General features: G+C 42.2%; 1 protein-coding gene across 13 annotated transcripts in view; it reads left to right on the top strand.

Annotated features, from left to right (window-relative positions):
* The window catches only part of LOC102220865 (microtubule-actin cross-linking factor 1), a 128,391-nt gene that overhangs the window by 50,601 nt on the left and 51,886 nt on the right, over positions 1–25,904 (top strand). For all 13 annotated transcript variants that reach the window (XM_023345480.1, XM_023345479.1, XM_023345488.1 and 10 more), the window contains 8 exons: positions 1,281–1,480; positions 1,561–1,788; positions 2,304–2,580; positions 3,268–3,860; positions 4,326–4,514; positions 4,628–4,834; positions 6,368–6,685; positions 7,491–7,673. In XM_023345480.1, coding sequence (XP_023201248.1) covers positions 1,281–1,480; positions 1,561–1,788; positions 2,304–2,580; positions 3,268–3,860; positions 4,326–4,514; positions 4,628–4,834; positions 6,368–6,685; positions 7,491–7,673 — 2,195 coding nt within the window. The remainder of the gene's footprint in view (positions 1–1,280; positions 1,481–1,560; positions 1,789–2,303; positions 2,581–3,267; positions 3,861–4,325; positions 4,515–4,627; positions 4,835–6,367; positions 6,686–7,490; positions 7,674–25,904) is intronic.

The following is a 25,904-nucleotide window of genomic DNA, read 5'->3' as shown; positions in this document are numbered from 1 at the left end:
AGATTAATCTGCGTGTGATGAACTAGCTTTGAAACTGGAACCTGAAGAAGAAAACTTTGCTCAGTTTTTGGTGAGAGGAAGTGAAGTGGATCCTGTCCAGTGAGTGAGTGGGACTTCTTCCTGTCAGAGCTGCTGTTTCACTCAGGCTGGATATTTTTATCAGGGCTTTCTATAACCTAACCAGAACGGAAATGTGAAATCTGAGAAGGGAGACTGCTTTATTTCATATTACGCTTGTTCTTATTGTGCATTCACACCAGCACCTTTAAGTTTGGTTTAATCAAACTCCAGTCCACTTTTCTAAAATGTCAGGTTCGTTTGGGAAGTTGTGAATTCTTAATCGGAGCAAGAAACAAACTCTGGTCTGCCTGCAAACCTCGGTCTCAGTTCAGTTGAAGTGAACTCCGGCGTGGTTCGATTGCATATGTGAACACCAAGCAGACTGGAGACTGCTCCAAAGGCAGGAAGTGGACTACAGTGCAGGGCATTCTGGGTTAATACAACCAAAACAAACATGCTAGTCTAGCGCTAGCAGGAGAAATGGCTCGGGGTCTTTTACCAAAAACAAACACAACGCTAAAATCTGATGCCGCTCCATTTTTTTTTTTTTTTGACGTTTTGTAAAGATGGAAGCTGCACTCAGTTTTCCTCAGAGGTTTTCATGTCGTGTTCTTGGGAAAACAACCTGAGGCATGTCGGCCATTAACCAAACAGGAGGCCAATGAAGGAAAATAGATTAAACCATTCATCAATTCACAATGACAAATCAAGAATCTGTGAATTTTGAACGTTTTGTATTTCCATTTTGCTTAAAAAATGCCCAGCCATGTTTAGGTGCGTTATAAGTTAATGTATTTTGGTGTGTGGAAAATGAACTCTGGAACTCAGCTGGTTTTACCGCTATGACAATGGCTGCTGGAAAAGATAAGTGTGTTGTTGTTGACTTCCCATCTGGGAACCACTTGCTGCATTCTTATTGGTTGTGCAGGAAGCTCCACTTCTGCTTTTCAAAGATGTACAGTTGTTTAATTGTGCTGTTTGTAGCCATTTTCACTTTTGAGTCTGAGCATTGAGTTGTGGGTATTTAAAGTCACAGAGGCCCAACAACAGCACAACATGGGCAGAACTGAGCAGACTAAAATCTCATTGTCTAAGAATAATTTTCTGTAAAAAATCAAATTAACATGTTTTGTACAGGACATAGACCTAGTCTAACCTGTTCAAGGAATGATAATAGGTCACCTGTGATATATTCTGATTTGTGTTAATCTTTTCCTCAGACTCCCGCTGGCAGACGGCCAATAAGACGGCAGCTCAGCGGCAGACGGAGCTGGAGACGTGCGCCGACCGGCTGGGCAGCTTTGCCTCAGCAGCCAATCAGCTCGGCCCCTGGCTGAGAGAGAAGGAGCTGATGATGAGCGTGCTGGGGCCCCTGAGCATCGACCCCAACATGCTCAACACGCAGAAGCAGCAAGTCCAGGTATGAGGTGACGAACTGCAGACGGCCGCCATCTTGATTCTTCTCCAGGCATCACTGATGGAGTTCACTGTTTGTTCCAGTTTATGCTGCGGGAGTTCGACACGCGGCGGCCCCAGTTTGACCAGTTGACCCAGTCGGCGGAGGGAATCCTCTCTCAAACCGGGGACTCGGCTCAGGACCCCAAAGACCTGGAGGAGGTCCGGACAGAACTGGGCTCCATCTCCCAGCAGTGGGAGGATCTGACCGGCCGGCTGACTCAGCGGTCGAGTCACATCGATCAGGCTCAGGGAACCAGTGAAAAATACCAGGTATGACTGGTTTCTGTGGACTATAGCAGCACAGAAAAGTTTTAATAAAAAATATATATATAAAGACAGTGGATAGTAGGTCAGTTATGATAGCTTAAATACTATCTAGTTAGGCTAACCAGTTATGTTAACTTGACTTTGACAACCTTAACATGTACATGAGCTGCGTCATTTGGTTTGTTTCGGTTCAGTTAACACTAAAATAAGACGAACAACTCTCGGACAGACTGTCAATAGAGCAAGTGTTTAAATTAGCTAATCAACGACCGCTCATGTTCACACCACTTCCATCCGGAGAGATTACATATTTTATGCATTAAAACATAATTTAAGCCACATTTTATAGAAAAATAGATGGTAAATTATGGTGCTGTGAACATTTTGCTCAACCTTCATTGAAAAAGAAAGATTTGATATGTCTCATAGTAATGGCGCCTGCAGGAATGCATTGCTAGCTATAGCGGCTAATGGGCGATGTCCAGTTCTGTGATCTAGAGACTTCTTGTCTTCTGCAGGCCTTGCTTAAGGATCTGTCCTCCAGCATCGCGTCGCTCAGCGAGAGGCTGGATGCTCAGGCCTCGCTCAGCGCCCAGCCTGAGGCTCTGAAGCTCCGACTGCAGGAAACCGGAGAGATCCGGTCGGAGCTGGAGCGCCGGCGTGGCGAGCTATCGGAGGCCGAGAGGCTCTGCGGGGAGCTGAGCGCCATCGTGGCCGAGCCGTACCTAAAGGAGGAGCTGAGCAAGCGGCTGGAGAGTGTCAGTGCGCCGCTGAGGAGCCTAGAGGAGAGAGCAGGTCTGAATCAACCGTCGTTCATCTTAAAATACAGACTGGAACCCTAAACATAACCTAGCAGATCTAAAAACAATAAATCTGACATTATCCAGCAGGGTAAATAAGTATTCACATAAAATATAGGAGTACCAACCTGAAATACACTAGCAGCCAAGCTAGCAATGCTAGCACCAACATGCTAACAGAAAAACTACGCCACCCTATGGTGTAGCTTGGTATTACACCTCAATTCAGTTTACTTACATCCCTGCCCCCGTGTTAAATCCTGTTACATTACCAATTAAACAAGTCGCTGTTACAAGTTTTATTCATAATTGTGAAAATTTAAGAGTTTTAAAGTCATAATTACGAGTTTTGAAGACAGATCCTTTCTTTCATTGTACAATGGACATTACCAATGTGATAAAATCAGATAGACTCTTACATAAAGAAGGTTCCAAGTAGTTATTTGTGAGGATTATCAAACAAGTCTCAGGGGAAGCACTGCCACCATGTGGTGTAACTTGATATTACAACTCAATTTACTTTCACCCCTGCCCCCTTTAAATTTTGTTAACTTATCAATAAAGCAAAACAATTTGTGCAGAAAAGAGAACCAACCCTCAACATTAAACGTATATAAATGTATGTGAAATAATTCGTCAGAGTTTATGACTTAAGCCCGCTCTCTGCTTTCCTTCCCCTCAGCGGACGGCCTGACCCAGCTCCAGGCCGCTCTGTCCTCCACGCAGCAGTTCCAGCAGATGTTTAAGGAGTTGCGCTCCTGGCTGGACAGGCAGTCGGATCTCAAACAATCGCCCTCCGACTCGCTGCCCTGCCGCCCCGAGGCCATCCGTTCCCTGCTGGCGCAGACTGAGGAGCTGCAGCGCGGCGTCGCCAGCCAGCGGGGCTCCTACGAGCTGATCCAGGCGGAGGGCGTGTCTCTGCTTGCCACGCTGCCCGCAGACGAGCGCGCCTCTCTGCAGGCCCGCCTGGCCTCGCTGAGGCAGGACTGGGAGGGCGTGAACCAACGGATCGCGGAGCGGGAGACCCGGCTGAAGAACTCGCTGGGCAAAGCGGAGACGTACCAGCAGCACCGGGCCGAGCTCACGCCGTGGCTGGCAGAGTGCGAGCAGAAAGACGGAGAGGTCCGGCCGTCGCTGGACCCGTCTGTCCTGGACGAGTCTCTGCAGAAAGCCCGGGCGCTGACCCTGGACCTGGAGAGACGGCAGCCCCTGCTGGAGGCTTTTAATACTGCAGCCGACCAACTGCTGGAGCTGTGCTGCATTGGAGAGGAAGAGGTAAGATATTCATTTATTTTACTTTATAAACAAGAAATAACTAAATTAATTAATTAATAAAAGCAAGAAGTAAGCTTTTTGTTTTTCATTTTACTTTTTAAATGAGAAAAAAATGATAATTTAAAAAGGAAGGAGTATGTTTTTTATGTATTTATTTATATAAAAATAAAGAAAAAAATGTAGAGCTGTGTTGTCCAAACATTTTGCCATGAAGGTCAACGTCAGAAAACTGTTTTTTTTTTAAATATGTTTTGTATTTTGAGTCTGTATGCTCAAAATACTATCAAGTAATCAATTACTAGATTCAAATTCGAAATAGATTGAATTTTTATTCAATTATGTATTAATCACGATTAATCCTATTAATCGTTTCAGCTATAAACGTAAAAGATGAAAAACTGTCCATCTGCATCAACAGTCCAGATTTCTGCAGCAGTTTATTAAAAGACATTTTTCTGCTTGAAGCTACGAGATGAGAAGGCGCAGCTGAACCGGCGGGTGGACAGGCTGAGCGAGGACCTCCTGAACCGGACCTCCCAGCTGGAGGAGCTGGCCAGCCGCCTGAAGGAGTTCGAGGACGGCAGACAGGCTGTGGAGAGGAGGCTGGAGGCCGCCAAGCATCAGATTGAAGTCCAGGAGGCTCTTGGACCTCAGGTACCGGAAAGAAATGATCATAACCATAAACCATCCTGCCATTTTTCATTAAACATCATTAAAAAGACAAACATGTCTGTCAGTTTATTAAAAAATAACAAATTTCCATCCAGGCATGCAGCGCTAAAAGCCTGGAGAGACTGAGGAGTCAGCAGGAGAATCTGCGCTCCCTGCAGCCTCAGGTGGTCTACCTCAAAGATCTGGCGCAGGGCCTGGTGCAGGACGCACCCCAGACACCAGGGGGCAGCACTGAGGGAACACAGAGGCTGCAGGAGCAGGCCAAGGACACTGAGAAGGAATATGATGAGGTCACTGATAAGGTGAGGAGATAAGGCCCAGAGCAACCAGCTTCTTTTGGCTCTGAATATATATTTGTTTTCAGCAAATGGCCTTTTATTGAATCTGGATACTCAAATTAGCTATTAATTAAGTACTAAATTAGCTGACAAGTATTTCATAAATTGATTAATCACAGTTAATTCAATTAGTCGTTTCAGTCCTATATAAATCTAAAGTTTTTTATTTTAAAATTTGCGGTTTTTCTTTGCCAGAAAAATCCTAGCATATTTGACATATTTGTTGTAATTTCCAGTGCTGGGTTGCAGCTTTTTCTCAGGACTAATGTCCAATCCCATCTGATTCGCATGTTAAACCAGAATTTATTGCATGATGAGGGAAGGAGCAGTGAAAATCAAATAAAAGCAACCACACCTTCAGCAGTTTATTCACTCCAGAGCGAAGGAAGTTGTTTATATCCAGGAAATCCATGGCTGCTCCTCTTCCAGTAGTCTTATATGGTCAGTGTTGGACATTCAGCACTTCATCATCGCTGGAAATGTAAACCAGAATGATGGGAATTCAAACCCACAGCAATGCATCTGGTTTCTGCAGCCCAATCACTTAGTATTCAGCGTGTTTCTTCTTCGTTTTTGTTTGTAATGCTGAATAATGAGCAGGCTCCAAAAACATAATTGGCTTCTATAATTTGTGGTTTCAGATTTTAAAAAATAAAAAATGTTTCCATAAACTTCAATTCAGTAGTGAGAAAACCCCGGCGGTTTCAGCTCCGTAACTCAGCCGTACTTTAAACTTAAGCAGGTCACTTTATCCTTGATTTTTCAGCCTGACAAGAAAATAAAGTTTTCTGTAGAGATTTTATTTATTTTTAAGATTAATTTCTATTTGGTGTTTTAAGGTTTGGAAAGTTCTTGATTTCTATAAAGTTCTCGGAAGTGTTTAATATTCACACTTCACAGTTTTGTAATAAACTCCAATCGAACATTTGATTAAAAGCTGAAAACATTATTTACAGTTAAAACCAGATATTCTTATACATATTTTCTTTCTTACACTTTGATGTTAAATCACACTAAACTTTTCTTGTTTTAATATAATAAAATTATTATATTATTTTAATATAATAATTACAATTAATTATATTTGCTTAATCCCAGAAAACATTTCCTTACATTTGACCTTATCATGATTTATTTGGATTGTTTCGATGAAATGAATATTTATTATTCCTAATAAAAACCTATTGATTGTTTTATATTTTATACATTAAACAACATTTTTAAAATTGGGGATTTTTTGTTAAATTATTGTTCTGTTGAGTCCGTGTATTGGGTGAGAGAGACATTTCAGAACATAAAATTTTGTTATATTTAATTTACATTGTCTCTGCTGCAGAATATAGAATACCATCATAAAACATTATTAATAACAGTATTTTTTTATCTCACTTGTAGTTTGAAAGGGTTGAGAAGTTCTTGAGTTTTTTCTGGGAAATGTGTGTGAACCTGTTTTCTTACATGGTTTTGACCGGACTGAACCTCGCCCTCCTCCATCAGATCGAGCTCTGCTGCTCCTCCCTGGAGTCGCGCCTGCAGGGCGTCGGCGAAGTCCAGTCTCACGTCCGCGACGTTTTCTCCCGCCTCGCCGACCTGGATGACGAACTGGACTCCCTGAGTCCCGTCGGCCGCGACGCTGACTCCCTGGCATCGCAGGCGGACGCCGTGAAGAGCTTCCTGTCCCGCCTGTCCGACCTGAGGACGGAGCTGGAGGGACACGCCGCCGAGTGCACCGCCATGTTGAGGAGGGAAGGCTCCTCGCCGGACCTGCTGGCTCTGCGCAGGGAGACGGAGGCGTTGAGCCGCCAGGCTGGCAAGGTGAGGAAAACATTCTTCAGGTTAATAATAGTAGGGCTGCAACTGACGAATATTTTAGTGACCACTTGAATATTTTTACACAATATTTGAAATACATTAAAAGATGCAAATAAACAAATTAAAAATTTTATTGCCTAAAATGCTGCAGCTAACGATTATTTTTGTAATTGACTTTTGAATCAATTATTCTGATATATAAATGATAAAATTCTTCAGGTTTTTATTTAAACACTTCAGTCTTTTTTACACAACATTTGAAATACATAAAAAAATGCAGATAAACGATTCAATAATTTTTTACTTAAGAACATTTTATTGCCTAAAATTCAATACTGTATAATTCTTTTAGTGAATTTAAACCAGGTGAAGCTAAAACTGACACTTGAAGAGTTTTACATAAAATATATATATAAACAAAGATATTGTAATTTTAAATGCTAATTGTGTGTATATTTTGTACAGTTGTGGCTTGATGACCGCGCAGAATGTTGTTTTTTTTTCAGCAAATTACATTTTTTGAATCTATAATCCAGTTAACAATTAATCAGTTACTAAAATAGTTGATGATTATTTTAATTATCACAATAAATTAAATTAACCCCTCAATAATTCCTTAATATAATTCCTAATAATAAAAAGCAGACAGAGCAGAGATTACTTTAAAAACAGAACATTCAATCACATTTTGTTTCTTTTCTGTATTAAAGTTGCAAACATTTTGCATCTTAATGAATATTTTTATTGGTCATTAAACAAGAGGAACGTCTCTTAGCATCACATTTATTTCTGTTTCGTTGCTCTCCAGCTGAGCGAGCGCGGCCAGGCCAGGCTGGTTCAGATCGAGGACGCAGCAGAGAGAGTCCAGGACTTCTACCGGCTGGCGGCGGAGCTGCAAGGCATGCTGGGAAAAGCCGAAGAGGGGCTGAACTCGCAGGGAGCGGTCGGCACAGAGGTGGAGATGATCAAACAGCAGCTGCAGGAGTTCAAGGTAGGACTCGCTGGGTTTGAGTTGCTCCTGAAACCGATCATTTTGTTTGGAGATTCAACGTCAGAATTTCTCTAAAACAGAGAAATTAAAAAACTGAGTTTTAAGTTTTAAGTCAACAGTTAAGATTGATGGAAAAAGTTCTAGTTACTTTTAAGTTAATTTTGTCTTATTTCAAGTGTACTAAGGTATCTGCACTAGAACCTAGATCAGAAATATTTAGTAACATTTTGTGTTTGCAGTGTGTACAATTAAGTTAAATTCAGTGCAGGAAAACTTCCCTGTAGCAGTCTGTCTTACAGTGATGCTGAAGAAGCCTCTGACTGAAGACACTGCTGAATCGTTCTTTGCCCAGAACAGAACCAGTCTCCTTTATCACCTCGTTTAGACCTTTTTAACTGTTTATTTTTCTATTTCATGTCAGAATCATCAAAAAATAACATAAAATTGGTCAAAATCAAAAGTCTTCTTTAAGTGGATTTGCTGAAAAGTGTTTTATTGATGGATTTTGAATAATTTTAAATGCAACTTTTGGTTCCAAAGAAGAAGAGAAACAAACTGTCACTATGTTTTATAGCTAGGCGTTTTATTCTTCAGATTAGCACTTAGCATGAAATTATTTTTACCCGGATGAACAGAGTAAACTTCCGTGCAACACGAGCTTCTCCTCACAGAGCTGCGTTTGTGTGTCGTGAATGGCGTCATTGAGTATTTGCAGAGCTCTTTCCTCCAGAGATCCTGATTTAAAGGGATTGTGTCCGTCTGTTTGAACCGCGCTGCTCTGCAGACGGCTGAATCACGCTGCATTTCCTCCCTTTGATGCAGCATCACTAGTGATGTTTGTCAGGAAATCTTATAGCACATATTTCAGGATTTTCTTGTTTCTAATGTAAATCCATAAAATTAGTTTTGCTGCCAAGCTTTCAAAGTTTGGTCAAAGCTATAATTGTTTTAATAAGGCAGAATTTTAGTAGTTTTGCTTTGATTGGAGGATGTTTCGTAATCCTCTCTTTTCATCTAAATGTCACAATTTGCATTTGCAAACATAATATTTAAAAGAGCTCAAAAAAGTAAAATTTTCTCACAAGAAAAGTTTTCTTAATGTTTGGGAAAAGTTTAAAAAGTTGGCTTTGAGTGTGCTGCTCCGTTTTCACTCATCTACCTCTTTGATCTTGTGATTATGAAACAGACCAAAGACCAAATTTGATACCAGTCTCTCTGTTTGCTTCCTTTTCTTGTGGTGCGACGTTCTCAGTCGGTAAATTCTGCGGCGGCAGCTGTGCAGCTTTTGTTGTGGTCGCTGCTTTTATCTCAGGTATTTCTCTGAGTGATAAGGACGCAGCCGTGTCTACGAAGCATTGCTGTGTTTAAAGCCCATTAAACTGTGTTATTTATGTGTTTTAGATCAAGGATGGCTCCTCACATGCAATACTATTTGTCCAGAAAAACTATAAAACATTCACAGAACCTCCATATTTACTGCAAAAAATAACTGCTCTTCAATCAGAGATCGCACATGAAAAGAGGTTGCGTTACCAAAAAAGTCAGAACAAAGAGGCTTTCTGTTGTCTGAAGCACTCCACACCAAGTCAATGCCACAACTCAGCATTTTGGAAAACATTTTGAGTTTGGTCACTTATTCCTCAATCTCAATTTAATTTTTAACAACTTTTATAAAACTTAAAAACACTTCATTAAACAAATATCAATAATTGTAGTGATTTAAAAGAGAAATGAAGCAAATATCAATCAAATTTTATTTGCATAGCACATTTCAGTAGCAAGGCATTTCAAAGTACTTTAAATCATAACAAACACAAAAACACAAAGTCGTGCAACATAGAATCAACAATCAAAACACGACATTAAGTCAAGTTCCATCATTAAATTTGTAATTGATTACATTTCAAATACAAACAGGTGGGTTTTTAGTCGAGATTTAAAGGAAGTCAATGTTTCAGCTGTTTTACAGTTTTCTGGAAGCTTGTTCCAGATTTGTGGTGCATAGAAGCTGAAAGCTGCTTCTCCTTGTTTGGTTCTGGGGATGCAGAGCAGAACCAGAACCTGAGAGGTCTGGAAGATTGATACAACAACAACAGATCTTTAATGTATTGTGGTGCTAAACCGTTCAGTGATTTATAAACTAACAGTATTTATACTGTTGGTTTATGTTAATTTTAACAGTATAAATACTGTTATAAAGCTAACAATGTTTATACTGTTAGTTTACAAACTAACAGTATAAACTGTAGTTCAAAGAATAAAGTTTATTCTTTGAGCTACAGGGAGCCAGTGGAGGGACTTTAAAACTGGTGTTATGTGCTCTATCTTCCTGGTTTTAGTGAGAACGCCAGCAGCAGCATTCTGGATCAGCTGCAGCTGTTTGATTGGAAGCTGGAGAAAGTTTTGGCACATCCACACATTTATTTGTTCTAAGCATTTATTCAGTGATTGGATGGGGTCAAAGGTCACCTGGTGACATCATAATGTAGAGCTGTGTATCATCTGCATAGTTGCTTATTATGATAGTCTGATCATAATAAGCTTATAATCAGATAAGCATAAAAAAAGAGGTTTTATAGTATGAAATTTAGAGAAATTTCTCAATTTTTGGCTTTGATTCTTAACATTTCTATTAGGTGTATACGTATGTGTTCAGCTAGTGAGCGTGAATGCCAACACATGTAGGTATACCAATATTCGCGAGGGTCAAAGACCACAGCTAAAATCCGTAAATACTTCAGCTCCCTTTAAAAATACTAATAACAGCCTCTTTTTATAGTTCAAACATCCAATACATATTAATATGCATTAATACATGCTGTGGAAACCATCTTAGCGCTAGCATCTATACTCTTCCTTATTTCCACTCTTGGTTGTTCAGCCAATCAGCATCAAGGAAAAATAAAATTGGCTGTTTGGCAAATGCCATTTTTCTGGCAATAAGTTGACGCTTATTGGTGTCAGAAAAGTGAGCCGATTCAAAAACCTCCCAGAATGTTAAGTCACATTCAATGGGCATTGCGCCGTTACTTAGCAACGCCAAAGGAGTTCTACCCGTTACCTAGCAACCCCAGCAGAACTCCAGCACATTTGGTTTTACCACAAATTAAAATTTTTGTACTTCTATCTGGATCTCAGCTGTGGTTGCATGTCTGTTACTAAACTCTCATTTCATTTTACAATTTACATTTTCAACATCAGTATTTGGGTTTCCAGGAGCAACAACCATTAAAAGTGTAATAACTTTTTATTTAAGACAGTCAAAACAGTCGCTGAAAAAAACCCTAAAAAGTGACGGTGGATCATTATGGGATTCGTCTCTGATTGGCTGTAATTTAGCAACAACAGCAGTAAGTAATGAGCTGGCTTCAGCCAGGTTCTCTGCAGTCACCTTCATTTATCCTTAATTTGTTCCATGGAGCTCCATGTCAGGACACAGCGTCCTCTTTCAGTCCAGCTACTATCATTAAAAAGCACATTTTTCTCAGCATGATGTCATATCCTGGCCACTTCTCCACACATTTGTGAGCCATGAGAGTAAGAATACAAAAACTGTATAACCAGGAGTCCTTTTTAAATCCAACAGAGTGATTTTCTGCTTCTTTATCAACCTTTTCAAACGCTTTAACTTTTTATTTAGATATTTAAAATCAGTTTTCCGGCTGTGCCTGGACTGCTCATTCTTCTATGTTGTGAGGTTTAATGAGAACAAGCTGGGAAACGTGCAGCAGACAACAAACAGATCAAAGAAATAAAGAGCTGTTGAAAGACTCTGACTCCACCAGAGCAGATAGCCCTACTAATTAACCAACTAATGTCTGTTTGTTTATAGTTGAGTTTATCTACAAGGAGAATCAAATGGATAAATATCTGCTTAATAAGCAGATTTACTGGAAAACTCCTACAAAATTTAATGTTTGTATTTCTGTGAGAATAATTCTTGATTTCCTTTTAATATATATACAAATAAATGTGGTTTTAGTTTTAATACATTGCTGAAATAAATCTAGGAAAAGTTCCAAACTTAAAGTTTAACAGTCGTAAAAATGGATTTTAGTTCCAACAAGGTGATTCCTGATGAGCTGAAAACTTGTCTTCTGGTGGATGATCACCTGAAAGATGGCGGTCCAAAGCCGGATTGACTCTGGGTTGATTGAACGATTTCGCTTTCACATGTGGTTGAAAATAGCTTCCGGTTATGGTCGAGCAAAACACTAAAACTGAGTGAAAATCTCCCAAAAAAAGACGATTTAATGCCCAGAGAAAATGACGGAGAAATGCGAAATGGATCAGGACGATTTCCTCTGCTGAATATCGGGACAAATCATTAACCGTTTCCCGTTTTTATCCAAGTTCTCTGCTCTGTTTTTAATCACTAAATTGATTGTTTTAATGAGAGAAGAGAAGCTGGTGTTTGTATTGTGTTTTTCTTGATTTATACTCTGATCCGTGCAGCAGACAGGCTGCTAGAAAGCAACCCGGTGCAGAATGCGTAGCGGCTACTGTCTGCAGGGTTTGTAGAGCATGGAGAAATGGTGTGTCACTGGCTGCGTCTGGGGGCTGGGGGGTATTTATAGGAGGCCGAGGAGGAGGAAGCAGCCGAGGTGAGAAAGAATGGGAGGAAAATCAAAAAATGTTAAAAATAGAAGGACAACAGCAAGAAATATGAGTAAAAAATGTCTCTTCCTGCCGATTTGTCTTGTTGTTCATTAAAAGTGGAGCAAATATGGCCGACAAAACTGGGATAAAAAGATTTGGTCCAGTGCTTGAATGGACTCTCCTCTCTTTGTCCCAGCCTCCCTCCTGCTCCTCTGAAAGCGATCCAACTCGGCTCATTTCAAACCTAAACATGTCTGTCTGGCTCCAGAGCAGACCAGGCCTCCCCTCTCCTCACCCCCCAAAGACCCCGTTTCAAATCCAGGGGGATGATGTCATGCCGATGCTTAAAAAGACGAGGGGCGTGGGTGGATGAGGGGTCATCGGGGTTAGGGTGGTGGTGGTGTTGTCACATTCTGGTTTGAACTCTGTAAACAGTGATCTCACAGTGCTGAGGTAGACGGGCGGCTTATCTTTTGTTTTCATTCCTTTATAACCAGTGAGGTTGGAATAATCAGAGAAAAATGTCTAATTTAGGTTAAGTTACTATATTTGTACCCAAAGGTTGGTTTGTTTTGCACAAAACATACATATCCAGGCACACACACACACACACACACACACACACACACTCTAAAGGTAAGAACACATCAACAGAACCAGAACCGATCAGATATAGTAGAGCTCTACGATTCAAATTCAAATCAACATGGGACTCAGAAGATGAGAGCAAAACTTTGAAATTAAACTATAACATGTTTAAATAAAAACATGAAAAACATTTATTAGGTTAAATCCAGTGTGTTCACATGGATATTTTTATTCTTCTATTTGGGTCTCAACTCCTTTTAAAACCAGATCAAGTTTTTGGTTTTTGGTGTCAGAAAAATGAGCCGATTCAAAAACCTCCCAGAATGTTAAATCACATTTGACTGCATTGTTACCTAGCAACGCCAGTGGAGTTCTGCCCGTTACCTAGCAACCCCAGTGGAACTCCAGCACATATAGGCAGCTGGTTTTACCGCTGTATGTGCTGTACAATGGCTGCTAGAAAAAACAAGGGTTTTGTTGTTCACTTACCGTCCAGAAACCACTTCCTGCTTTCTTGCTGGTTGTGCAGGAGGCTCCACTGATGCTTTTCAAAGATGTGCGTTTGTATAATTACACATCTGTTTGTAGCGTTGAGTTTGGGGGGCGTGGTCAGCAGCTGCTTATTTGGATTTAAAGTGATAAGACGCCCTAAAACAGCTCAAAATAGGCAAAACTGACCAGACTAAAATCTCGTTATCTAAGCATAATTTTGTGCAAAAAATTTAATTAGCATGTTTTGTATAGGCCATAGAATTATCCTAGCTTCTTCAGGACACCTATAAGTGGTGTCCTGAAGTAGCCGATGATTTTCAAGAGCAGTATTTGTGTTTGTGGGGCTATGTTTGCAGTCTGGTATGCAGTTAGCAAACGAAGAAGTAATGTCTTTCATCATAACTTTTAATCATTATCACAACAGGACCACAAAATATCTCAATAAGATTCTACAGCCTTATCTCCCACCCCTATTTCCCACTCAGAGTTCAGCTATTTATCATGTTCGTGTTTATACTTGGCCGTCCTGTCCGCGCCTATGAGCTACTGAGGAATCCGTGTTTGTATTTCGGGTCGCTCCGTGGGCTGATGAGAGGTGTGCTCTCTTCATCAGAGGATGCTTCTAATTCCAGGCTTTTTCGGGTTGCAACCGGAATCTCAGCTGTCTCCTCGCCCCACCCTGGCACACATTAGGGCGTGACATCAGCGCTGCCAGCGTCCCGCGGCAGCTGACGGCCTCTGGGTGGGATGTGAACACCCCGGAGGTTCGGCAGGGGGGCGTTTTGAGGCCGTAAAGTCGTCGCTGCAGATGGACATTCCTGGGTAGGGCTGGTTAGCCTGGGTGACAGCGAACACGACGCACAAAGTTTTGCACACATGTTTGTTAAAATCCCTGTCCTAAATCACTGCTACACGCCTCCACTGTCTTCACCCCCTCTACGCTGCGCTTCCCCGTCCTCCGGTTCGTGATTCACCAACCTTCACCGCTCCGACTGCGTCAGCAGCTATTTGATGACGGGAGGAAAAGTTTGGTCAAACTGGGTCGAGGCTCCAGCACGTCCTTGTTTGTACTGTAATTCTGCTTTTGGGGGTTAAGTTTAGATTTTTTCTTAGCAGTTTGTACGATGCATAAATAATGTTGTGCACTGCTGTTTTGTTTGTAAACCGTCTGAAAAACAGTTGCATAAATTTATGAAAACATTACAGTGAACCTTTGGTATTCATGGTGGTAAGGGAGCACAAGCACCAGCAAAACACTCAGTCTGCCTCCTAAAATGATTACAAATGTCTATTTTAATGGTTCAAACACAAAACATACCTTCATTTTAGTGGTCGGACTTGATTTAAAATTAATTGAGTTAATTGCAAGGATTGTAGTTAATTAATTGCATTTTAGTTATAAATAATCAACATTTTAAATAAAAAAACCTTTTGCTGCTAAATTATTGCATAAATAGACAAGATATTTATTATTCTTAGTCAGGTTTTCAACCTTCAGATTGATGCTAATGTTAGCATTTTGGGCATCTGTGTTGCTGCTACATGTTAGCATTGAAATGCTATTTTAGGCTTGAATAGTTTCACTGATGGGTTAACGCTGTTACCACGATTTGAACACAACAATTTTTTCCAGCATCCAATCTGATTGTTTTTTGAAGCAAAGTTTAACTTCCAGTGGATTGAGAGAAGCGGCTTTGTATCCATCGTTGTTGTTAGCAGATTTTGGTTTTACGTCAGATTTATGGACATAAGAGAAACACATCACTTACTTATAATATTCAATATTAGTTTGAATATTACAAATAAATCCCGCAAATATTCACTTTAAAAGGAAAACTACGTTTTTCTTTTTTAAAAGGATGCAGTTTGTTGCTGCTGTTCATGTTTTGTTTGGGTTCCAGTTGTTGATGTTCTGAAATCAAATCTTAACTATGCATGTTGAGGACAAATGAGTTACTTTGCAATTCTTCACATTAACCATGTAATCCAAGTTATTTAAACAGGAAAAACCACATGATTAACCTCAGTAACCAAGTTAAGGACCTGAAAATATGATCCGGTTCATTTATCAGCTGTTTGTGATTATTTGATTTGATTAATTCGGACTGAGAGGAGTGAGAGGACTTCATTGGGTCGGAACCCAGTGACCTGCCCACGACTCCACAGCTAATCCGAGTCATCCATCATCAGAGTGGGAGCCGTGTTTACAGACTGGATTTTCTCTTTCTGTCTGAGTTTTCCTGACAGAAATCTCAGAGTTCATGTTTGTGTATTTATCTCTCCAGCCTCTAAAGGGCTGATTAGATCTGATTCTTTAATCGAATTATCTGATGAATCACACACACCTACACGTTTATTCCTTTACTGTAACATGCATTGGTATTGTCTCGTTCCTGTGTGGTTGAAATGCGCCTGTATAAGGATGATTCAGCTTGTGTGTGTGTTGGAGCGTGCTGGCCTCCTCCTCTGGATTGTTTCAGCTGTTGTGAATTAGAAAGGCATGCCACAACCCGTCCTCCTCGCTCTCTTTTCTCTCATTTCAGTAAAAAAACTTCTGATAAATTTCTAAATGTGTCCAGGAGATTTACAGGTTTGGATATGTTGGATCTGTAGCTTCATGATATCAGATAAATCAGTCTGAGTCTGATTCTGCTGTCAGCTGCACTCCGACTCACTGACTGAGTGAACTTTTCAAACACAGCTAATGTTCATTATGCTGGTTAAAACGTCACTGCACGTTTTTAGTTGTCACATGTGTGCAATTAATTCAGGAGGAAACATTTGCCTCTTAATTTAACAGGATTTTTTCACCCATTTCACTTTAAAGGGTGCATTGTAATTGTTTATGAAGTCATTAAAGAAAACCCAGCTCCCCTCAAGTTTTCATTAATATTCCTTTTTAATTTCAAGTTTAACTCTTATTGTTTGAGATTATAGACGTGATCTGACTATCGTAGTTTAGTCGCAGGTAAACTATGACAGATTTATTCCAGTGTTACAAAATTTAGTTTTCTTCCTGAAATCATGCGTAGCTTAGCTAGTTAGCATCTTGTGGCTTTTTTCTGAGCTTCTTGTCGACTTACAAACCTCATTATTATTTGTAGCGTTACACTTTAGCTGAGTGTCACCATGCTAACATTAGCATTAGCTTGCTTAGTTGTTAATTGAGCATTAGCATGCTAACCTAAGACTTAGACACCTTACTTCAGCATTAGCTCATATGACTATTTACTGAGCATTTGCATTAACAGTTGTAATTAAAGCATTGCACCAACACTGAAGTTTTAGTCATAAACATTAGTTTTGCTAATGAGCTAATCTAACATGCTATTTAGCAGAAGTTAATGCTAAAGCACTAAATTCAACCACGTTGATACCCGACATGTGTCAATAGCACCATGTGTGTTATAAAGTAGGATATCAGCCTCAGGTGTCAAATTAGTTATTTCAGACCTGGTTGCGCTTCAGGAAGGGATTCTTTGTAACAGACCTTGGAGATGGAGAGGAAACAAAACTTTAACATAGATGTCAAACTTTATTCAACCGAAAGTTTACAAAACAGCCAAGTACATTAGCATCTTAGAACTCATTCAGCAAATTTAATTTAGGGGAAGCTGAGTTTGCTAAATGTCTTCAAAGTTAGCAAAAATGCTAATCGAAAAATTAACTTTACTCTAACTTCAGAGCTTGCTCACTTGGTTTTTAGCTGAGTGCTCGCATGCTAACTTCAGCATGTTAGCATGTCATGACAGTGTCTTCAGTCAGAGGCTTCTTCATATTAGCTGCAAGACTGACTGCTTCCAGTCACCGTTCCACCACAACTCTTTGATATTTAATCTACCTTTGGGATAAATAATGTGTTTCTGAATTTAGTTAAATTGAATTGAATAATAGGTCGTCATGTGGATTTAAGATTCTTGGTAATGACTAATAAAAAGCTGTAGGGAGGAGAATAATTGGGTTACATGAGCAACGTTTGGCGCCGGAGTGTAGAGGTGATGAAGGATCCCTGAAAGAGGGAGTCTCAGGTTGAAGTGATGGAGGAAGAGAAGAGGGCTTGAAATATGACCTGTGAGGACGATGCGTCACAGGTGATTCTGTTGTGTGTGAAAGAGGAAAGAAAAAGGGCGCAGTAAAATACTTTGTGTAAAATACTTGACACCACTCAAATGGTGTAAAGCGCTGCCGTAAAACTGACCTCTGAAGTGTTTATAATGTGGAAAATTCTTCCTGCGCTAATCGCACATCTGTAACGTTGAATGCCAGCTGAATGAAAACACGCAGAGCTCGACGAGGCCAAGTGTTTATTGGCCCACCAGTGTGTGTGTGAGTGAGTGCGTGTGCATGTGGGTTAATTTACCGTTAAACTGAAGGACTCAAACGGTCGCCCACCCGCACAGAAAGCTAATCAGCTACAGAAATCTGCAATGTCTGAAACTGCCATTATCACCATCAGGCGTGTGTGTGAATGATTGGCATGTTATGAACGTCACGGTGGAGGAAGGCGTGTGTGTGTGTGTGTGTGTGTGTGTGTGTAACTGTTTTTGTATCCGTCTTTCTGTGTGAGAACAATAAAAGCTTTCAGACGCAGCAGCAGGTGAAACGCTCTGCTGGTTAATATAAAACTAGTTGTGTTTGGAAAGAAGGAGAATGTCGGCTGTGTTTTTTATCCTCCTGCTGCCAGGTAACCAGAGGGAGGGTGGGCAGATCGAAAAACAAGATGGTGGGAGAGAAACACGGAAAAACAATAACCTACCCGCCGACAGGTGTTCCTCTGGAGCAAATAAATGACCCAGAAAAGTCAATAGTTGGCGTCACTAAGTGGTTTCAGGCCTCCTGACGCAGGCGGCCGCAGGGTGAGCGCTTCACTCAGACAAATTCACAAAACGTGCAGCAGCGTCCCGACTTAACCCGGGTTCTCCATCAGCTGAATCTGGAGAACCCGGAGTCTTTTGGGAAAAAGTATGGAGGCACTTTTAGGAATGCATCTCAAAGCTCAGTGTTGGTCTTAAATTAAATAAACATAAATGCTAAGATGGATTTAGTGTTGTAAGTTTCTGTTTTGCTGTTTTTTTAGCTTTGAGATAATCATATGTCCATCCATCCGTTGTTTTCTTTCTTTGAGGCTTGACCTGGATACAAATATCTGCTGTACATTTCTTACTGAACTTGTTATATGTCCTTAGAGAAATACATATTTTTTATAAAATATACCATTTAAATGTTTTCTCCAACATTCAAATTTTACTATAATGCAGGTGGAGACGAAGTGTTTAAATTAATTTGAATGATGAAAGACGAAGCTTTGTTTCTGAGGATGAAGGGGTGAAATGGCGGCCTGTAGCGTGTGTTGGGTGTGGTTATGCTGAAGAATAATAGACACAGCTGTTCTGGTGAACATCAAACAGCTTGGATTTGTTTTTTTCATTCGTCGTTTCGGTTTATATCTGGGTAACAATACGAACAGAGCCGCTACGTTGGCGTCGCTTCGCCGCTTTCTGAACACGTTCTTCAGACTAATGTGTGGTTTTCTGGCAAGTTGTAAGTGAATGAATGGAAACGAGTGATACTGGAGGGCTGAAGCAGAGCTGGATGCATGGAGGAGTGTGCTAATCAGATTTAATCTGAACCAGATGACGGGGCTCCTGGGTGGAGCAGCAAACAATGGAGTCACTAATGCAGAAAAAAGGTGAATTTTAACTGAAAAACAATAAAAAGAGCAAGCTGGTCCGGGGGGGGGGGGGTGATATTTAATCATTTTTTGTTAACTTTGTCTTTTGTTTTACAGTTTATTTGGTTTAATTGCGTTATAAATATTGTTAAGGCGTTATGCAGCTAAATTCACATTGATCTTTAGGCTTTCTATACAGTCTAGAAAAGGTTTGGAAAGGAAGAAGATGTAAGTGTTCAGACATTCAATTTTATTCTCTTTTTTATTTTAAAAAAATGATATAACATTTATATAAATTATATAAAAAATATATGTTGTATATTATATATGTTATCTAAAAAAACAACCTGAAATTTTTTATTATAATTAGCTGATTACCCAAATGGTTTTTTATATTTTATATATTTATTTGGAATATTATCATCAAAACATTTTTATTTGTTTATATGTATTTTTTTTTTTCTTAAAAAAAGACTTTCTGAAAAATAATTAAACTCGTTAAACCTCTTTGTTTTCTGTATTTAATGATTATTTGTCAGTTTATTTTATTAGTATTATATTTTTATTCATGTATTCTTTGTAATTTATCTAAAAGACAAACAGAATCCCAAACATCTTGAATAAATAAAAATTTCAAGTTTTCTGGAGTTTAGACCTTCGTAGATCAGTTTTCACTGAAATCAAGATATTAGATATGAAAAATATGCCTTTAAAATATTTGGATTTCCAGAATGCAGTCAGATTAGACGAGTTAAAATTTTATGAAGCTTAAAATTTAAGATCCAAATTGGTCCAGATGCCTAAAAAGACGTGAAACAGACAGTAAATTAAGGAAAACAGAGAATGTAAACCAACTACTGTGATTTTGGTTTTCCACATAAAAGATAAATAAATTTGACTCTCTTGGCTTCCCGTCCGTTTCTGCTGCTGCTGCTGGGAATTTGCCCACATCTGGATTTGAATCTTGTTGTGAAAGTTGGAGTGTGGGGGGTGAGGGGGTCCGTCGGTTACCGCGGGTCACGTGACAGCTTTTGCGAGCCCTGCGTTCCTGTGTGGGTGTGCGTCGCAGGACGGTGACAAACCCCTTTTGTTTCTATGAAGACGTTTTCCTTGGAAGCGACAGTGACAGCTGCAGAGCAACTGACAGGGAGGGGGGCAGTTATAAAGAAAGAGGGGAGTATTTAGCATATTTGACATGCAGACCACGGGTTGCTGTGTGCAACAGTTGATGGGAAGAGAGAGGAAACTGTTCCTGCGAGTTCAGAGAGAGAAAACTGCAGAAGAAGAAGAGGAGAGACGCTCAAGAAGAACAACAAAACAAAGAGGTTTAAAGGTTCCCTGTCTGGGCTGCAGGTTGCCATGTCTGTGGGTATCCCCCTTCTGACGTGGGTGTTTTTCTGAGGGACCCTCCTCTCCGCCGGATTGGGTTTCAGCGAAGTCGCAGACGGGAATGCACAAGTGTGTCCCGCGAATATCCCTGCACCGTTTCCACGTCTGCTCTCCACCTCCAGCAGCCGGGAATCCTTTAAAGACGGGCGTAACTCTGGCAATGGAGGCAACGGCAGAATGAAAACACTGAAACTCCAGCCGGACTCAACTTCCTCGTGAGCCGACCGCCCGGACTGTCGCTTCAGGGGGAAAACGGGAGAGCCAGCTTATTACTGATAAGCCTCTTTCTCTGTTGTGGTCGCAGTCCCACCCCCTCTCTCTTTTCTTTGACTCTGTATCCTTTCACATTGTTTTGTTTTTTCTTTTTTTTTGGAGCCTCGGAGAGGCGGAGGTGGTTTTCTTCCAGACTTTTAAATGGGGATTACAAATCTGGGAATAATGTAGCCATCTCACATGGCCGGATTCCTGCTCCTCTTCCCTCGCGCTGCCAAATCTGCCTTCTGTTGCAATGACTGTTTGATTATCTGCTGCCTGCCTGAAGGAAGCGCTCATCCTGGCTGTTATTGGATATGAAAGCATTTTAATTCACCTCATTTTTTATTTTTCTTATTAAATCAGAGGCAGAATATCTGTTGCTGCTCAGCGTGGGATAATCAGCTGCATCACAGCGTTCAGCTAATTTTTTTCTTGTTAATCCCCCTCTGCACATCTTTTCCTCTTTCTCACAATTTGCCTCTTACTCTCCCTTTTTTTATTCTGGAGTAAAGGAAATCAGTTTGATTGGAGCACTTCCTGTGTTTTAATACCAGTGCAGGAAGCAGAACAAACGGAGCTGAATTCAAACACAAACAGCAAGAGGGGGAGGGACACAGAAAGAGAGAGAGAGAAACGGTGGGGGGGAGAGCGAGAGGAAATAGGGAGATTTTTTTTTCTTTTTTAGCAGCTGCAAACCATTTCAGCTGTGTAGAGGGACAGAAAAGAGCGAGGAAAGCTGGGAGCAACCGCGTTTAGTGGAGAAAAAAGGAGAAGCTGCGTGGCAGTCTGGCAACGTGTCCTGGGATTGTTTGCCGGTTTATTTGGGAAAGACTCTTCCTGCAAAGCGAAGCTTGCACCGGAGCTGCAGAGGGGGTTTGTCTGGGACTTTGCCCTCTAGATACGGTCCCACGACTTGCAGCTCTACCACCTATTTTCTCTCTCCAGCCCCTGACGCCCCCTTTCACTCCAGCCTCACCCCTCCAGGAGCCTGCCTGCTTTCCATCTACTGTACCAGCTCTCCCCTGCAGCTGCAGACGAAAGAAAAACGTGGAGATAAAAGAACTGACGAGGGATTTCTTGACCTCTTTGTTTGGATTTAGCCTTTTTGGGGGGGATGCTGAACTGCAAAAACGATGGAGTTCATTTTCTTTCACTGGAAGAATGAAGAGACACAAATTTCCTCCTGAGGAAAGTTTTGGATTGCAGTTTCTTGAATCAAAAAGACATCCATTTGTTTATTGGGTTTTTCATTTTGTCCATTTTTCCTCATGAAACAAATGTCGTCTTCAGTTCATTCAGAGCACCCCACGCAGCCTTTCTTTTATATAACCAAGAGTGGGTTTTCACACCTTAAAAGGAGAGTTTTGCACTTCTCTGCCTGCCTCTAGCTGCAACTGTTAAAGTTGTCTGAGTCCTCTGCCTCTTTTCCTGTTGTTTGAAGAAAGACGACCAGAAAGGAAGGAAGGAAGGAAGGAAGGAGCTGGACAGGGAGGAAAAATGGAGAAGTTGCTCTGCATATTTTGAGATATGAAGTAGAGGAAAGTGGACTGTTGTTCTGACAGCAAAACAAAGGAACCTTATCGTTCTTCGCTCACGTTGGACCTCTCAGACATGGGGATGCTGGATGCCGTTTTCCATCCTCCATGTCTTCATCTCTCTGCCTCTCTCATTCTTACCAGCCTTTAACGTAAACAGTGCAGCTGATTAATATGGTGTCGAGGGGGTGGGATGTCTTACTCGCTCTCTTATTGATGCCACAATGCATCCCTGACAGACCGAGGAAATGCTCGACTGTTGAAGTGACTTAGCAGGAACGGAAGAATGCAGAGTTGAGGTAAAACTGTTGAGAAATGAAGTAATTTTTTTAAGAATGTGAAGCCTGAAGGATTTGCTCAATTGCAGCCACATGGACTGTTTTAATTTTGTGGATTATCTGTGGGACTGTTTCTTTTTTTACGTTTTTTTCTTGAAGTGCCACTTTAGATCATAATCACGAGGGAATTTTGGTGAAAACAAAATGGGGAAGCCCCTGAGCCGTCCGGACTGTCTGAGGCAGAGTCCCCGCTGCCTTGGGAAAGGAGATGAGGACGAGGCGTACATAGAGGACTGCTACGTCCCTCAGCGATCCATTTATGACACAATGCGGATCAATGAACAGATAGACCAAGGGACCAAACTGTGCCAACCTTCAAGGAGCACCTTAGGCTCTGGCGGAGAAGTAAGGGGAGAAGGAAGTACCTTATCCAGCAACGGCACCATCGGAGCTGACCTTGGAGGTGTTTTTGTCTCCAGAGGTGGAGATAACCCAGGGGGAGTGAAGAAACTAGATGAGAGGGTAATTTTTGATGCCTTAAAGCTGACTGGTGATCTTAAGATAATGTCTCCGCCAGTCGGAAGTTCAGGTTTGCCCCTTGCTCCGTCCTCATCCGGCGCTGGGGGAGTGGTTGCCGTGGTCAAAAGGCGACATCAAGGTGGAGACAAGAAGGACAATCCAAACCGACGATCTTGGAAAGCTTTCATGCACCCGAGTTTTCCTGAGTTTGCAGAAAGACTTGAATTCTCTGCTGTCGATGGGGCAGAGAAACGATCGTCTGGAGCAGGGATTCCTCTGTCTCCTTTCCAACAGATTCCCTCTCAACTCCCCCCATCCACTCCCACATCTTCCACACCTTCATTACCTCCTTACACTCCCTCCCCTCTGTCATCCGCACCCCAGACTCCTTCAGTCTCCACTCCACCAGCTCTGACACCCGCGGTTAGCCCCCAGCAGCATCCTCTCAGCAGGCAGAAGCAGGTTAATCCTTTACTTCTGAAGCAACAGAAACAGAGTCATGTGGTGTCTTCTCCTTTGAAGGAACAATCGCCTGCTATCAGCCCAACGCAAGGCCCCCATCCGTCTGGAAAAATACCACAGCGCAGCCCCTTAAAGCCTCGACAGACGCACGGCAAACGAGAGGAGCACAGACGGACTGCGAGCTCTTCTAAAGCTGGAATCAGACTCATCCCTGAAGAGGCTTTTGAAGCTGTGAAGACCTCAGATTCAGAGAGGGACTCACCTCTTTTGGATCAGGACCATGGTGATAGTGCTCCTCTCATACCTCCAAAACCTGTCTTCTGCCCCCCAACCAAAGCGCGCACCTGGCCTCGGAGTATAACCACAGGAAAAAGGACTCAGGTTGGCCTGAGATGCAACTTACCCACACTTCCTCCTTTGCCTCCTCTACTGGGTGAGGATAATGCCACAGACGAGGAGTCTCTTTATCTGTTAGACCCCCCATCTCCCTTCCTGAAGGAGGAGGAGGATGGTTTAGCTTATGGAGGCCTTCCTCTGTCACCCTGTGTCAGTCATGAAGGAGAGGAAGAGGGGCTGCTTGGATGGGGCACTCAGGGTGGTGAGCTCCGAGAACGCACCGCATCCGAACTCAAATTTGAGGAGGACGAGCGTAGGATACTTGAGGAGCTCGAAGAGGAAGGGGAAGACGATTACAGGAAAACAACTAAGGAGGAAGAGGCCTGGAAAAGAGAACGGGAGCGAGCTCTAAGAGAGGAAAGAGAGTGGGAGGCAGTTCTGAAACTGGAGAACAGGGAGATAGTTGACCAGTGTTGGGATAGGGAAACACTGGAATCAGAGGGATGGGATTTAACAGGCTCTTCCGGACATTGGCCTGTGCTGACGCCCCCTACTGGGTTTGGAGGCCCTGGGGCCCCCAGCACCTCACCGTCCCCCAGCTCAGGAGCAGAGTCAGACTACCTCTTCTTAGAGCTAGAGAGGCAGTGTCGAGAGGAAGAGGGGGAGGAGGGAGTGGAGATGAGTGTCGACCCGGAGCCTATCTGTGATCCCTACACTCTGCCTTGTTTAGAGGAAGAGGAGGAGGAGGAGGAGGAAGAAAAGACTTGTGGGACTCTTCCTCTGGATTCAGTTCACTCTGCAGACCCTGAAAGTGTTGAATTTGATTCTGTGAAAACTGAAGAAAACTCTGAATCAAATTTGACTGAGCACATAAAAGAAATCCTACACTGGAAAGATCATGAAAGGGAGCACGGCTTCATAGACGAAGAATGTGACTCTGAATATAATGAGGATAAGACGAAGGTAGAGGAGGAGGACAAAAGTTACCCGACCGACTCTGCTCTCGGTCAACAACTGGAGTCGGACTCCAGTGAGGTCCAAACATCCCATCCGGAAAAAACTGAAATCAGTACAGTTTCTCGGACAGATTGTGGGCTTGAAAAGCCTTCACAGACTGAAACAGACCTGGACAGCGGGGCGTCGTCTGAGCATGATGGGGAAGATTATGATGAGCCAACTTCCTCTCCATCTCAAAGACCTTTGAACCCATATGCAGAGGAGGAAGAAGAGAGAAGAGAAGAAAACGCCGATTTGGGAACAGAGTGGGATCAATCTGAGCCATGTTTGGATAGCAACAAGGGAGCTTTCACTGATGACTCCCTGGAGCCTCCGCTCCTCACTGAATGTACACAGGATGCTGTAACTTCCGGTCAAGAAGCAGCAGTCCCTCCATGTGCAAGCAGACCTTTAACAGAAACAAGTGTTGACCCAAAAGAGGGATCCTTTGTGTCTGAGAATGTAGCCTCAGGATCGTCTGAGCCTGAGCAAGTCCCAGTTTCTGAAACTAGAACAGACGTGATTGTCAGCATCCCTGAATCAGACTCAGCACCTCCATCTTCATCCCCTCGGCAAAAATCTGACACCTGTGGTGTAGGTTTGGATGCTGGAGACTCCGAGGCCTTTGTCACCTCAGATAGCTTTGTTTACCTGGCCGTGTCTGTGCCTCCCCAGTGCTCCAGTGACTGTCCCCCCTCTCCGGTTGTGGACTCCTTCCCCCCCAGTCCCATTTCTAAGCCACCTTGCTACCATGACCCAGAAGAGGCGGAGGATGGATCAATCCTTTCTCCTGATAGTTTTGTTTACCTGGCTGCCCTTGAACGGCCCCAGCCCGGTCCTTCGGAGGGCGGCTCAGCTTGCGAGGATACTCAGGAGCTTGACTTGGACTCGTACTCCGAGGGGACCCAATCCGGTGTGGACGGGGTTGAGTTTGTCCTGGGCTCAATGACCGGCGACAGCGACTGGGAGTCGGACAGCTCTGCCCCAGACTTTACCCCCGTTATTTCAAGTGACACCACCTGGGATCAGCTTGAACCAGGCCTGCTGCAAAGCCTGTTCTCCCAGACGGAGTTAGGTCAGATACAAGCATGTGGGCCCCAGGATGAGGGGC

The sequence above is a fragment of the Xiphophorus maculatus genome, chromosome 13, assembly GCF_002775205.1.
Source record: "Xiphophorus maculatus strain JP 163 A chromosome 13, X_maculatus-5.0-male, whole genome shotgun sequence".
In the NCBI taxonomy this organism is placed as follows: domain Eukaryota; kingdom Metazoa; phylum Chordata; class Actinopteri; order Cyprinodontiformes; family Poeciliidae; genus Xiphophorus; species Xiphophorus maculatus.
The sequence above is the reverse complement of the archived record's forward strand: the minus strand, read 5'-3'. Positions and strand labels throughout refer to the sequence as shown.